The sequence below is a fragment of the Lepisosteus platostomus genome, chromosome 10, assembly GCF_059453375.1.
Source record: "Lepisosteus platostomus isolate fLepPlt1 chromosome 10, fLepPlt1.hap1, whole genome shotgun sequence".
Classification (NCBI taxonomy): Eukaryota; Metazoa; Chordata; class Actinopteri; order Semionotiformes; family Lepisosteidae; genus Lepisosteus; species Lepisosteus platostomus.
This window is the reverse complement of record NC_142620.1, coordinates 47,581,499-47,598,001: the sequence shown is the minus strand read 5'-3', so window position 1 is coordinate 47,598,001 and position 16,503 is coordinate 47,581,499. Positions and strand designations below refer to the sequence as shown.

Below are 16,503 nucleotides of genomic sequence, written 5' to 3'. Positions count from 1 at the left end.
ACAAAGGATGAAAGAGATTAAGAATATAGATTTAATAACTTTTAGCCCAAAACCTTTTACCATTTTAATATTTGTTTTACTCCAGTGATTAATATATGGAGATAATTTGTACTATTACAATCAAGGACATTAAAACAAAGCTTGCCTTCAGGAAACAATATTGGCATTTGACTAGACTGTGATATTTCAAATCCCTCATTTTTATTATATCAGTGTATCCAGCTGTTAGATTATGAATACAAATTAAATTTTGAAGACAAAGCAATAAACATTACTTCTAAAATACGGTCTGTTTTTTAGGTTGCTTAGTGTATTGATGTCCACACAATGCTACAGTATATAAACAGTATATAAATATGAAAACATGTATATAATCACAAAACACATACAGTATGAATGAAGTGAAAAAGTATGTAACAAGCTTAATTAAAATGGTTAATGTTGTTCATGTTCTGGAATGTTGCATTCTATACAGCTGGAAAGAAAATCTGTTCCATCAAACCCTATTTTTAACTGGGTGTATACAATGCCAGTGGTATGTCAAATTCAATTCCTTGTTTTAACCCTCTGATAGCTGAAGAAAGCTCCCTCTTAAATGAACAATACTGTACTATGAATGGCATGGATCGTATATCTTATATCCAGAAAACCTGTATTAGATAAAATAATCAGAGAATAAATGGATACAAATCTCGAATAGATTAGTACTTTGTTCATTTTTCTGCAGCTCTCGTTAAGCCATTTTAAGAAATACAAACATCACTGTGCTATAAGAGGTGCTATCTCTCTGATGTGACATTAAACTTTTTAGGTTCTGACGACTTGGTCATAGACATTTGTTAAGGAATAGAGGTGTTAACTCTGGTGTCCTGTCTAAGGCTCACTTTGGCCTGCTGGGCTACTATGATTGCCATGTGTCAGCCAGATGAATGTTGTATTTAAGTGGGGGAAGAAATGAGTCTCCACCTAAACGTGAAACCATTATTATTATTATTATACTTATTATTACTATTATGGTAATGAAAAAGACCTTCAGTAGTTTGAAGTTGTTAAATTAAACAGATTTATTTGCTGAGGTATTAAATATCATCCTTTACTTCCAAAGTTGTTTCATGGCAACTTTCACCATCTCCTAGGAAACAACAGCTTCTGACCTCTTAAAAGGTTTTCATTTTACATTGAGTGAGTTTGAAAAACGATGACCTAATGATAGCTCTTCCAAGTGCTTTGACAGCTAAAGTGTTGAGTTGAGTGTTGAGCTAAAGTTGAAATACTGTATCTCCGATTTCATTGTGGGCTGTGTCATGTCCACCTGCGACTGAGATCCCACAAGAAGTGGCACAAAGCAGACCAGGCAGACCTACAGTAGGGTTGGATATGCCACAGCAGTGGTGCATCTTGGAAATGATGAGCATCTCTGAGCACAAAGTGTTATCAGTGAGAGTAACATCACCCTTCTGCTTGGTGTTTATTGTCCTGTCTGTCACCATGTTGCTCACAAAAGGCTAAATGGTGAGCAACTTGACAAAACGGGCTGTTAGAGAAAAGAGTTTACGATCCTCGTTCCCCCCACATAACCCCCCATCCTGATTCCTCTGTGTCCAGCAGGGATTGTTAGAGATGAGACCAGCAGTCAGCAAATCCAAACTGAAAAAGACCACAATTTAGAGCAATACTTGGTAATATTCCATTAAAAAATAAATGTTTATCTATACCTAAATTAAATATATATACTGTATTTGCTGAGGCATTAAATATCATCTTTTACTTCCAAAGTTGTTTCGTAGGTGAACTGTCTCCTAGGAAACGGCATAGCTTCTGACCTCTGAAAAGGTATTCATTTTAAAATCGACAGTACATCCAGTTTTCAAACACTAAATGAATTGAGATTAAGTTCTTAATATAATCCTACCTCACACGCTGTATACCTGCTACACTGGCAAAATTATTTTGACCCACCCCTGCAAGCTCAGAATATGTTGAAAGGCTTGCTCAATGTTTAAGCCCAGGCTGATCCACGAGGAACATGTTAGATCAGCGCAATTTTGAAAAAAAAAAAACTGTTTTGCACAGTGCTTGAGGAAAATGGTAAGAACAGTGTTTTTTTTACTCACTTTGCTGCACACACAGCGCACCTATGAAGGTGACAAACTGCAAAATCTAAACCTTAGCCCAAGCCCAAAACTACGTTAAAGCAAGAAATTGCAATATAAAGAGGAAAATAAATCTTCATTTTTATTTGTTCACTATAAATGCAGTACATGCGTCAAATGATGCTACTGTTAGCTCAAAAGATAGGAAAGGTTACTTTCTGTGGAGTACCCTTCTGTTCTGTGGAGCCATTAATACACAAACACAATGAATAAAAGAATTCCTAAGCAGCGGGGGATAATCCTCAGCCTTTAGTCTTACCACCCCCTCTTCCAAAGAGGCTGAATAAATCCCTTCAAGTGACTTTTTAATTTAGTTTTAATCTCCACATGGGTTCAAGGACTTATTCACCAGGTCTCCGCACCTGAGTATATGCTGCAATCAGTGGCCACTTTTATTCCTATTGATAGTAGATATAAAAATGACACCATGTTGCATGAAAAGAACAGAAGTGGCTGTTTCGGAGATAAATGTGCACAACATCAGGTCAGGAAGGCAGATCGGCACAGTTAATCTCCTGACCCTTGGCAAACAGATGCGATACACTCCCGCTGGTCTCCTCAAGTTAGGAGCAACATTTCACTATGATTACACTTTATGCAAATATGGGGTATGTTCTAATAAATAGTAAGATGTGAACCACTTTATAGTAAAGGCAGAGCCCTCAAGAAAAATCATTAACAGTATTTGTATTGTATTAAATTAAATTATTTTTTTTTAGATTATTAAACTTCACTGTAAAGCGATGTACACTTTCACCTGTAAATGTAAATGAAATGCTATGACAATGTCTGTTATAAAATGCATGTTATTTCTAGACACATTTAACAAAATATCTTATAGTAAGTAAGGAAAAACAGTGGAATAAAGGGCAGAATCCCTATTGACCTTCTGCATTACAACTATCACAGTTACAGTACATTATGAGTTGACCTTTCCTCTCAATAATAACAAACTTTATTTTATATAGCGCCTTTAAAAGTAGCTTCGCAGAGCGCTTTATAGTAAGAAAAAAAACAATGATAGGAGATGAAAAGTTAATGCAATAAAAAACAAGGGTTCAGAGTGCAGGAGAAGATGCAAAGGGGAAAACACAGACATCAATTAAGCAAAAGCCCTTCTGAACAAGAAGTTTTGGAATCTGGGTTTGAAAACGCTTAGGGAAGGTGACTTTCTGATAACTCCAGGGATAGAATTCCACCACTATGGAGCACAGTAAGAGAAGGCAAAGCTACCCATAGTAAGTAGACGAGCTTGGGGGACAGAGAGGATTTCTGAGTCAGACAAATGGTGGTTGTGAAGTGGAGAGTAGAAAGACAATAAATCAGAAAATTACTAATGTGCCAAACCATGTAGAGCCTTATAGGAGAGCATGAGGATTTTGATGTCGACTCAATACCTAACAGGAAGCCAAGAAGTCTTAATACAGAATCTTTCATGTTTGGAATGCTATTTAGGATTAAGATACTAAGATACCAAAATAAAAACACAGCTGACTAAAGCAACATTGTTAAAACCAAGATCATTTAGTATTATAATACTTTATGTATTAAGTGGAAGCACAGCAGCAAACTGAAGTTATTCCATGATGAGCATTGAAATACCTTGTTGCTTAATGCAGTTAGCATTTAAGAAAGTATTGCTAATTGTATATCTGTACAAGACTAGGTATGTTATTGAAAGCAGGGGCCTATGTTGAATACATGACATCTTGACTCAGAAAACGATCTTTCTTCTGATCCAGCATCATTCAAACTCACATACAGTTTCAGTCAAGGACAGTTCATCTTCAACTGAGAACTGTGTAATAAAAAAAGAAAGGAAATGCCCAGTCCTATCAACATTGGAGGTAATCAAAGCAAATGAAATTTACCAAAGCAAACAAAATGTTTAGACACATAATTATGTACTGTGACATCATACATCCATAAAATATGCATACTGTATACTCATTAACTGAAAAAGGACAAAAGGTTGACACCAAACTTTGAAACTGATTAAAAATCCCATTCAGAAAAAAAATGACTACCACTGTACAAATATGCCACATACACTTAACAAATGCTTCAATGATTCACAGTTACCGTGGTTCCTGAAGCTCATCTGACATCCAATATTAAAATATAAAAAGTCTGAGCTTGAAAAATTATATTGAAAAGCCCCACATAACATTCTCAGTTTTAGTTAATATTAAAGCCAGACCTCTTTCCAATGAAACTGTTTCTGCTAATGATTAACTGGAAGTTATCCTTGTCTTTCCAAGAATTTACCCTTGTGACATGTGAGTTAAATAACTTAAAGTGAAAAGGTGAGGAACAGCACAATTTGAAAAAGAAACGAAACCTGACAATCTGTGAATCTAGCAATAATACAAGAGCATTTAATGTTCCACTCTTTCTTTTTAATCTCAGCCAACAGACATGTCAATGAATTTGAAAAGCCCTAGTACAAAAGAAACATACAGTACAGTTTAATCTTGTGCTTAAATGTATGTTCTTATATTATCTCCAGACCAAAAACTGTTAATATACATTATAAAAGTATTCTGGATGACTGAAAATTGTCCCTGCCTGTGTTACTATAAGTGTAAAGTTGTCAATAGCACCTAGCCACACTTAAAACATTAAAGTATGTGTTTTCTGATACATGCTAATTGATTACTATGTAATTATGCCATATTTTCATTTAAAACATGGATTATGTCTACTTTTTACATAGGTCTATTCTGTCCTATTAAAGATAAAATACAATTGCTCTATTTTAATTTAAAATATTTAGTGAAAAAATGAAGAAAAAAACTTACACTACTCCGAAACCGAATTTTAACATCACAAACAAAAGACAAATTGGAGTCAAATAACTCTTTTAATTAAATATAGGGCATTTTAGACTTGTAATACTCCTGTAGACTTCTAGGCTTAAAAACTGTAACCCATTAGGGCAGATACATGACTCATCTAGAAAATTAACAAAAGTATTCAAAAATGGGCTTTACATAATGCAACTGTTCATTTTGGTTTATTAATCAGTGTGTTCTAATCAATGGTCTGTTGATAGTTAATTCTTAACCAAAATGACACCTGAAGAAGGCTCCACGGCCAAAATGTTGTGTTTTCTTTCTTCTCTTTTCAGCATGGAATAAACCTATTACTTGTTCCTTTGTAACTTCTTAAATTCAGTTCCCTTCAATCCAAACGCAGACAAGTAGAAGTGAGAATAAAATTATTCAGCTAGGTACTTTAATAACACCTACAATAACAATTAAAATATTCTATCATTCCTGAAAATAATGTGATAATTACATTTTCAGACTGCACTCTTTGCCAACATTATCAGCAACACCAAAAAATGTTCTTTGAACAATATGAGAAAATCTCTAAATTTCTCTACACTGCAACAAAATTTACAAGCTACAAAAGTTCAATCTAAGATGTCACTAAGTCTAGATCCTTCAGTCACTAAAATGAGAAGAGCTGAACTTAAGCCCAGTGTAGAATTTTACCTTGAGAAACAGTCAAGTTTCTTTGTGGGCTCTTCATGTAGTCTCCTGGTCTTTAAAATGTATTCCGCAAAGTTAAGGGAAGAAAACTATAACCGATGGATATAACCCTGACGTTTTTCTTGTCAGTGTTTACGGTTTCTATATCTTTACTGCCAGCTAAGCTTTTCTCATAGCATAGCTGTTGTCACTAAGTCATTGGCACCTCTCAACTGAGGAGCAGGTAACTCTGCATGCTGTTTGACTTATGGTTGTGTCCCACCTCTTTTTCAGTAAAAGACCAATGGGATCTCACTTTTTTTTCCAGATGCCTCTCTCTCTCCCCTGGAATTTCATTACAGGAAAAGCTGCTCCAAACTTCCCTTCCTATGCGCAATGTTTTTTCCACAAGTCAATATAGCTCAAAAGCTGCTGCCAAGAAAGAGAGGGTTGGCTAAAACGGATCCCCATCAATTACTGTTAACAGACTATTTTAATCATTATTTCAATGTTAGTTTTCACAAAGCTATGTCACACACTGTTATTTTTAACAAAGCTAAGCATTAGGTCTTCTTCAGCATCAAAACGGAAATATGAAACAGAGGAAAACAATTGCAAGCTCAGAAGAAGTGCATTTAAAACTTTGAAAGGATGCACGTCTTTACACAAAGACTTGTAGGAGTCTGGAACAAGCTGCCCAGCTTTGTGGTTGCAAACTTATGTCCTCATATTTTATCCAACCAGGACAATAAAATAACATTCCATACTCCATGCAGCATGGAAAGAACTACTTTTCAAGTAGTTTTAGTAGTTACTTCTCCAAAGGACTGTAATAATAAAATTTACTGTGCAATGTACTATCATTTTGAAGGGAAAGAACTGTTTTGCAGACAAACAAGTGACTTATCATTATGGTTATAGATCAGTTTTAAATCCATCACTGTAGTTTAACAAATGATACCAGACTGATATACCAAAGAAAGCCATAACTATTTAAAATTAGCAAAATCTCATTACAGTTGTATCCAACACATTTTTGCAGGGGAGCCAAACAATGCACAAGGCAGGATGCCTTTCCATCATCGGGCACACACACAGATACAGGCCAACTTTCCCAGATGCCAATTAACCTACCAGTATGTTTTTGGACTACATGAGGAACCCAGAGAAAAAAGCCCACACAAACCAGACTCCGCACAGTTAGCACCCCAGATCTGGAATTCAGGCCAGGGCCCTAGCAATGCAAAAACTAATTGAAAAAAATCTTGAATACAATTAAAAAACACATTCAAATCACATTTCCAAAGTGTGTTAAGAAGTTATAAGTAAGTCAAGAGATCAAGCCATGTCTTTACCCACGCTTGTTTCTCACATTTATTAAAGGAATTTCTAGGTTGACACTGACAAAATATTTTTTTGTTGTATCAAAAAATACAACATCCTGCCAGTATTAAGGTCTATTTTAATTATTTTTTTTTAAATTTTGGCATTTCATGCATTCTTGCTGGTAAAAGGTGATAAGAGGTTACCAAGGTTACAAAGAGGACAGGGACACAACTAGTGCTACAGAATTCATCAGGATTGAAAGATCCACAAACATTCTAATCATGACAGCAATCTGTCCTGCACAAAACAGGATGCCGTCCCTTTTAGGTGTCACAAGAATTTCAGCCTGTCGCTCACAGAGTACCCACTGCTATGTATGTCATGAAGCTGAATGTTATTCATATCCTTGACATAATGTCACTGAAACTTGGTTTTCGCAAAAAGAAATATATGTGCAAATCCCGTATTTGTTGCAGAACTCAGTATCAGTACTGGAGATTGCAAAAACAAATCTGTCCAACATAACTACTGAATTTTCTAAACATAAAATATTCACAATTATTTCCACCTTTGTAGACTGTATTTCGTTGATCCTCCTTTAGCTTTGACAACATTGAGAAGGCGATTCCTGGAGAATTTTCTCACTGGGAATTGGAACTTCTCATCTTCATTCACAATACATGTCTGGCTTTTGTGAACTCCTCTGTGCCCTTCCTACCACACATGTTCTATTGGACTAAGGTCTGGAGTCTGTGATAATGAATCAAGGAACATTGATTTTATTTTCCCTTAACCATTTGGCAGCTGACTTGATGGTGTGCTCCAAATCTGGATATGGCATTGCGTGCCAAACCTGCTGGCAAGTCATTTGAGACGAAGCCTGAGCTTCTCAGCAGACGAAACTAGTCGTTTGAATAAAATATGCCAACAGACTTTTAGAATTCATCTTTCTTCAATTCTACCAAGGGAGCCAGGACTGTTGAATACAAAACACTCCTAAAGCAGAATCAATTCATTTGTATTTGCTACAGAACATATGACGTTCTTTTTCAACAGGACAACCTTTCACAACCAATCACAACCAATAGTATAATTTACTAATTATACCTCTGGTGACACTGTCTAAAAACAGTCTGGATTTCTTCCAACCACATTTGGTCAGATTTGACTCAGGAGTCTATTTGTCTCTATTTGGCAGCTTCTTGTCTTCGTGTCTTTTCTGTTACCTTAGAATAGACCCATCAGTTTCCTGATGATGCCAGAGCTTTTTATTTTTAAGATTTCCTATTTCTGCCCTTAGGTGTGAATTATCTTCCCAAACCACTTTTCTGACAGCACACTTGGGTAAACCTTTCTTTTGTCTTTAATTTACTGGATGTAAAACCGATAATCTTGCAGTCATGTTTTTGTTTATGGTGCGCACATACAGGTTTTTTGCTAACAACTATTTTCAATGACTTTGTAACAAGGAGAGCAATACATTGTGAGCCATATATATACAGCATGTGTGTTAGGGAGGTTTTCTCCACTTTTGCTAAACTTGTTAAAGGCAAAAAAGAAATCAGACATAGCCCATCTTACACTTGCATACCAACACCCACCAGAAAGAGGCAAGGGGCTGATTTAATAGAAAGATAGTGTTTGATTTCAGTCAATGAACAACAACGTGTTCTGTCTTGTACTCTGGAGCACTGAGAAAGAGCTGCTTTCACACAGGCCCTTTAAAATAGCAGCAGGGAACCTCCTTAGAAACTGAGGCTGTAAAACACCTCTAAACTAGTGACAGTGTGTAGGGTTCATTAAAGTCTTTGTGGGAAATTAACAACAAAGGGCAGGGAGCAACATGCAATGTGTTTCCTTCAGGCAGAAAGAAAACGATTTTAGACATGATTAAAGTAGCAGACTTTTTTTTCACCCCAAAAAATAATTGTAAGCGTACTTTACATAGTGTGCAGAGTTCTTTTAGGTTCAATTCAGGCTTCATTGTGCTTCTCTAAAAACATGAACACATTTCTCATGTCCTGAAAAGCCTGCACTGGCTCTAACAGGAATAACTTTAAAATTCTCTTGTTGACCTTCTAGGCACTTGTGTACCTCCAAGAATTACTATCCCCACACCTCCCAGTTTGCTCATTTCATTCAGCATGGCTGAATGGTAACATACTTCACGAAGTATGTTAGGGTACTGAGCCTTTTCAGCGGTAGTGGGTGATAGTATTGATTAATACATTTCAATTAATCAGCATTCAAAACTACTGTAAGTTCTGTCCATCCATTATATGAAAGCCACATATTATTTTAAATAAAAGTCAGTGCATACATAAGCCCACACAGTCACATCATATACACAATGTTAGAGACACTAAAACTATCCAATGTGACTTTGGAAAGTGGGAGGAAAGCTGAGCTCTTCGGGAAAAATTATCCGGAACTTGGAGAGAACAATAAAACTGTATGAGGCATCCTTCTTTGGAACTGAAGCCAAGGTCCAAGATACAGTACCATTCACAACTGTACTCCAGGGTTTACTGATGTCTTTACAATACTTCCGTACACATTCTTATTATACCATGTTGGAGGGTGTCCAGTTTGCGGTGCTTTCATTAGTTGTTTAATTGCAGTTAATTGCCTACAACTTGATGGATAGCATCATGTGAAAATTTAAAAGTGTTCTTATACAGAAAAATTCCCAGATCGCAGGTCTTTCCAACTGTGAAAGTCTGGTTTAAGAAAAGCTCCCACACTGATAAAAAAAATTGCAAAGTGAATTTGTTTTGCATCCCAGATACGCAAAACTGACCACAGAACTGTTTTTATTTCCTTAATTTATACTTCCTAAATAAATATATACTGTATAACCCTTTATGTACAGTGCAGTGTGTAACCATAGAAACTATGAGCCTGTGTGTGACCCTGAAGTTAAAGAGGAGGGAAATAAAAATGGAAAATATGCAAGGAGGCCAGTGCTATATTTCTGACCAAACCGCACTCCCTGGGAAGAACAGCTCATGCTTTGCAACCATGTAATAGCCTGGGACCAGAGATTCCATTAATCACAATGGAGAAATCAGAATGGCATCAAATCATCACTCCCACTTAGTTTTTTTTCTGTAGTACAGTAACTAACAAAACAAAAACATTGGTCAACTCTTGCAAGTACACATCCACCACCACACTCATTCAAGGCCCCTCAGGACAATTCGGGATCACCCAGACAGCATCTTGTACCTCCAGCAAACTTATGTACTGTATCTCTTGCAGTAAATGCCCAGCCATCTACATTGGAGAAACAGGAAGGAGACTCGGGAGACCGCTTCAGAGAACACGTCAGGGCTGTGAAGATTAAAAGATCTCTCCAAGACCATTGTTTCTCATTTCACCTCTGACGGCCACGACCACTCTAATCTCTCCGTCTGTGTTCTCAAAGACAGTTTTCCGAACTCATACATCAGAAAGACCACAGAAACCAAAATTATTCAGTAGCTAGGATCACACATTCTCCCCTCTCTTAACGACAGACTACTGTTCTTTTAAATTTTCTCCATTCATTGGAAGTTTCATTTCACACCTCTCTGCACCCATTCTGACTCCACACCTCTTGATTGGCCTCTCTTTCTGTCCCCTGCTCCCGCCTCTCACTCCTCCTCCCTCCCAACCTTTGTTCTCCCGCTACTTTACCTTTGCCTACTGCCCTGTCTCTCTCACACCTGAAGAAGGCTCCACGGCCGAAACGTGTTCTCTTTCTTCTTTTTTTCAGCATGGAATAAACCTATTACTTGTTCCTTTGCAGCCTACGCATGCTGACGCAGCTACCCACCTGAACTACTCTTGTATTATATGCCTGCTTTTAACTTTCTTAGTGATCCTTTGAACACTAAATTTAACAATAAAAGTAATATTAAGAAGTAAGGGCTGCACAGTGGCACAGTGGTTAGCTCTGCTGTATTGCGGTGCTGAGGCTCTGATTCAATTCCCCAGCTGCTGTCGGCATGGAGTATGTATCTTCGCCACATGTTCGCATAGGTTTCCTCCAGGTACTCCAGCTCCCTCCCACAACCCAAAGACTAAGTAGGTTAATTGGCTTCTGGGAGAACTGGCCCTGATGTGAGTGTGAGTGCGTGTGTGTCTGTCTGTGTGTGCCCTGCAATAGACTGCTGTCCCGTTGCTTGCTGGGATAGGTTCTGGCTCCCCTGCGACCCTGTATTGGATAAAGCGGTTTGAAAACAACTGAATTGATATTGATGGAATTTGTTACCTCCTTTATTAAGCTGTTAGACTAAGAGCTATGAACAAGACTGTTTATCAAGATCGACGCTTCAAGTATTCCTAAACATGTCAGATGGACAGGACAGGAATGATCAGATTTAGATTGAGAGAATTCATAGTGCCTTCTCAAGGAATGTCTCCTGAATGTCTATGTGTGCATGCAACTGGGTTAAATTTCACTCCACTGTTAATCTTACAGGAGCACGATTATTCAGAAAGCATACCATCCATAATGCCTTGGTGGTGAAAGTTGTTATTGCTCTGCGGTGTTTTCCTCCTGGTTCATAAACAGGCTTTACTATCGTGACATACAGTATGCTTTACCGTGATAGAAGGAAATTCTGTCAAAATGTCCTTGTCTCTCATTTACATGAGAAAATTAGAAAGGTTACAAACAAGAGGAAGTCATTTAGCCTGTTTGGCAATTACGAGCGAATTAATCCTATAATCTCATCTAGTTGTTCTCGCATTTAAATGTATTACCACATACTGTACTTTCCACTTACAATACGTCCTCTGCTTCAAGCTTTACTGACCATTCTGAAGAAACCCACTGGGTTGACTATCTCTCTTAATCTTCTCTGTTAAGAGACGTAAGACTGAAAATACTTAATTTTATACTTCCTTCTTTCTGTCAGTGTAGAATATTCTCTAAAAACCCAGAACACACCTGGTTTCACTTCTCCTGATATATTTACATAGTAGTAATATCTTTTCAATAGCATGATGATCAAAAGTGTCACAATGTCCTCTACATTGTCTTACAGATGTAAATCATGTATCAACATAAACCTCTAAGTCTTATCATAAGGAGACTCTTCTATCTCAGTTTCCCATTTTTTGTTAATGGTTAGTTTTTATTTATATGTATTTAATGTTTCATTAAAAATATGATGAGGGTAAGAGGCTTTTACTGGCCTCTTACTCTTTACTGGCATGGAAATTACCACATATTGCACTTTGACAGTAATAGTACTGTATGTGTACAATTTTTACAATTGTAAACATTTAATGTTTTATTCAATTTTCATGTGATGAATTAATGTGCCTGACAATTGTGTTTATCAGTGTCAGTTTAATTATATATGTGTTGTGTCAGTGAAGTACTGCAGCAAAATCTGGGAACAATTTTAGTTTCTGACAGTAATGTGGCGCAGAACCTACTGAAATAAAGATTTTGTCAGGAAAAAACGGGGTTTATGAAATTGTTCAACTTTACGTTGACTTGTACCAATCTTAGTACAGAAAATGGTTATGACTCTATTTCAGAGAAATTCTGAGATGCAAGATAATGGCTTCTGCCTAACAGATAAAACCACATTAAGTCTTTGTCAGAACCTATCTGAAGAGTAAAACAAATAGCTAAATCTTGCTGTACTGTGTAGCTCCTTCGCTTAGAAAAATTCCTCCACATTTCTTGGATCCTTACAGAAAACTGCGGGATTACATCAGCATCACTCGGGTTCTGCATTACTAATCAATTAGCCCTGCAGCCCCCAATCCAGAACATTTCTTTACATTACCTAAGCAGAAGAATTACAAGACTACAATCTTACATGTAATATTTGTAAATAGCATTGATAACCCACCTCCCCCCCAAAATAACACTGCTTGACTTCAACCTTTATTTGCAGTATTCAGATTTGTTCCTTACTTTTTTGTTTCCTGAGCAGTAGTTAAGGAAAAAGGAGTCACTTCAATTTCTCCTGCCTGGGCGGAACATGTAATTAGAATGGCTCCAAGCCAGTCTTGCCACGAAGGCTCATTAATCACCTGGGCGGAGCTGCCTATCATCAATAGGGCTCATTGAGCCAGGCCACACATCGCTGGATATTAATAGTTCATAACAAATTGCTGGGGAATGGCGGCAAGCCCGTGAATGTGAAATTGACACTGCCAAAAAAACAAGGAAGGCAGTGTGTGGAGCAGGGGACTGGGGGCAGTCGACACCCTCACTGCTTGTACAAGAGAACTGCTGGAAACCTTGCCCAAAACCCAAATGACCTCCGTCAGCCACTGTTGAGTAAACTAATACCAAGTAACATTCAGCTGGCCTGCATTTTTAGAACGGGACTCTGAGTCTCCCCCCACTCCACACTATCATTCGTTCTTGTAATTATTGCACGTCTAAAATAATTCCAGACACTAAAAAAAAAGGTGTAAAACAGGAGAAACATCTGAAAATGTGTACTTTAAAACAGAACAGAGGGGTGGCTAAGAATCCGTTGGATGCACTACTAGTGATCTGTGAGCGCTGCATTTTGTTTTGAAAAAAGGTTTTTCAGTTCCACATTTGAGATGTCGCATGGCCCCAGTTAGCTGAAAAGCAGTCAGTTATAAGGAAGCAAGTTGGTCAACAAGAATGGTTCAAGCAAAACCACTAAACTCAGCTCAGAAATAAGCAAGTAGTCATTTAGTACACATTTACAGAGGAGTTATAGAGTAAATGGTAGTATACTCAAGGTTACCTGAAAAGAAATTGCTCTATTCCATAATTAAGATAAAAAATAAATTTATTGTCCTCACATTTTTAATTTTGACAGAAAATGTCAAATGTCATTTCACACTCATGGTGTTTAATGTATGCAAATTTTGACATTTCTGTAAAATAGCTATGTATGATGAAGAGAAGACGGTTGAGCAGGTTCCAAAGTGTTAAATTACAAAGCATACTGTATGTGGAATCATCAGAACACAGTCAAGCTAATACATTTTAAATGTTTTGCCACAGTTCCTTAAACCATAAACAAAAATATACAAATAGCAAACAGGATTCTTCACAATATAGTCTCGTATAATCAACAAGTTCATTTCTGTTTTATTAATTACTACTATTACTAGGAAATTATAGGTACAGTAGTAGTAGAAAGAAAAGGTATGCCTATGAGATAGATAAATGAGAAAAGTATTTTGTCTGTTAAAAATAAAAGCTTTGCCCTTCCTTAACTGCAACTTTGTTTACACGGTATTTTTGAGTTTTTAAGAATACTCTGTCTCTAGAAGCGTTCCAACATTGCAATCTACACTATATTCCATCTGATGTACTGTATTATAGAATCTAGAAATTCTAGAAGTTTTCACACTAGAACATTAATTGGAGTGAAAACAAATATTTAATATTCAGTAACTGTGCTCCTTATACAGTACATGTTTCAGTATGTCTGCAAAACAGTAGTAAATTAACCCTAAAGATACCATTATCAGATGCAAACATTTTTGCAGGCGAGTTACATTCAACAAAATCGGGCATAAGAAAAGACTAAATACGATCGTGTATCCCGTCTAACACTATTTCTTATATACAGTATACAAGGTCCATCAACTACAGTATAGTATGCGTTACAGTATTAAGAAAAACTTTAGACTGTTTTCCAAATTGAAATTGAATACGCTGTTGAATATACTCAACGAAACTTCTGTTACTGGATTATGACTAAAGAATAAATCTCTTGACGTTAACAACTTTGGTGTAACACAAGACTATCTGGTAAAACTTTTTACTTAAAACGTGATGAAAATATATTCTAGCACGATACGTCTAGACGGAACGTACTGTATAGTTTCCCATGCTTTCAAAATCGGAAATATGCAGTGACTGACATGCTGTCCGCTCACTGGTCCTGCATTGCCTGTAAATTCTTCTTCATAAAGGCTCTCTAAAGGAGATACCGCTACATTTTATTTTACCTGCAAACTGTCGTTGGTTTACTTTCCTCCGCAGTAAGCCCAAAGCTCTGAGTGTCGAATCTCTGAAATGAACACTGAGAGATCTTGGTCGAAGAGTCTCCCGGTTTTTGCGATCCATCGTCCAAAAAAAATGATTCAAAAATATCCGAACTTTCTTTTGCCTCCTAGCAAAGCACTCGCTCTATAGTCATCAGTGCATAATCTGATGTTCTATCACTCCTAACAACCACACTCTCTTTCCTATATACTTTTTTAGTTTACAGTGAATACCAATACATCTTTCTGTCTGGTTACAGTATACATTCTTTATTGACCTTAGCTCAAAAAATGATTTTGACTTGTTTCCTGAGTCACACTCACACAAAGTTTGAATCCCTTTTTAAAGTCACATGATGCAATGGACGGTGGGACTTGAAGTTTTTTTTTTCCTATGAATACCCATACATTTTTTATTTCCCATCGTATTATAGAAAACAAGTTTTCTTTATTGTATGGATTTGTAGTACAAGTTAAATATAACACGTGTTGTTACTGTTATTCACGATTTTTTTTATTATGTTTCTGGTTGTGGAGTACATCACACTACTTAAAGGATTTTGTGTTTTATGATAAAATGATAAACTACATTTAATTTAATTGTATTACATTACATACTATCCTCGTTCATTAGAGTTTGATCTAAAATGTTCCCTTCGTCTTACCAAACTATTTTGTACAGTCATTTCATTTTCTTGAAACACTATAACGGTCTGTAATGTACCGTTTGCGTTTTGCATATTACAGTATATAATACGTATAATATACTGTATAACATATATAATACGCTTTGAAAATATAAAAAAATCAGATTAGCACTGCAAACAATGGCGTGTGTTATACATTAAAGTTTACATTTAAGTTTAGAAGTAGATTCAGCAGTGATAGCAACATGATGTACTGTTATCTCAATAATATCACATGCTTCGGTGGTAAGAGAGCGATGTAACCCCGTCATGTGCAGATGATGTCTTTGCACCATATTTATTTCCTAAGCCTTTACTCGTAAACTCTACCATTATTTTAAATTGAAAAACTGAAGTGGGTTGTCTTGTTTCTGTTTGATTAATGTGATGTGTGGGCAATCTTTTACCACAGTGCAGCATCACAAGACAGGACACTCTTCATTATCACTGTGATGTGACGCTAATAGCTGTTACTTTCTGACTAAACCTTACCTGTTGTGACACCAGTACACATACAATATTTCTTTTTAATCTTCCTACCTTTGCTTTCTTAAAAAAAAAAATTGTAGTCTGACTTAACACTAAGCCCAGAATACAGTAGTTTCCAATAGTTATGGAAGATGTACTGTACTTTGTAAATAAGAAGGGGAATTTATCCGGGACACTGGCGTTAATTCCGAATAATGCAAGGACCATGGGGTCCTTAAATAGCTACAATCTGAAGCACAGGTTTATGATCACATTTTCTAATCTGTGGTCATCAGTGCCAATTACAAGATACTGAAAAATAGCACAATATTTAACAAACAGCATGACACACCTGAATGACTCAATTCCCCAAATTCCCCCGAGTGTCTCCTTGGTAAAAAGATC

The 16,503-nt window shown here is 36.6% G+C and overlaps 1 protein-coding gene across 4 annotated transcripts in view; it reads right to left on the bottom strand.

The window, feature by feature from the left end:
• The window catches only part of stard8 (StAR related lipid transfer domain containing 8), an 83,560-nt gene that overhangs the window by 44,228 nt on the left and 22,829 nt on the right, over positions 1–16,503 (bottom strand). Inside the window, exon 1 of one of the 4 annotated variants that reach the window (XM_088596791.1) lies at positions 14,909–15,271. The exons of 2 other annotated variants lie outside the window; for them this stretch is intronic. In XM_088596791.1, the coding sequence (XP_088452917.1) occupies positions 14,909–15,026 (118 nt within the window). In that variant the 5' untranslated portion in view covers positions 15,027–15,271. Of the gene's footprint in view, positions 1–5,653; positions 5,874–14,908; positions 15,272–16,503 lie in introns of those variants that run through there. One more of the 4 variants, XM_088596794.1, reaches the window with a different exon arrangement.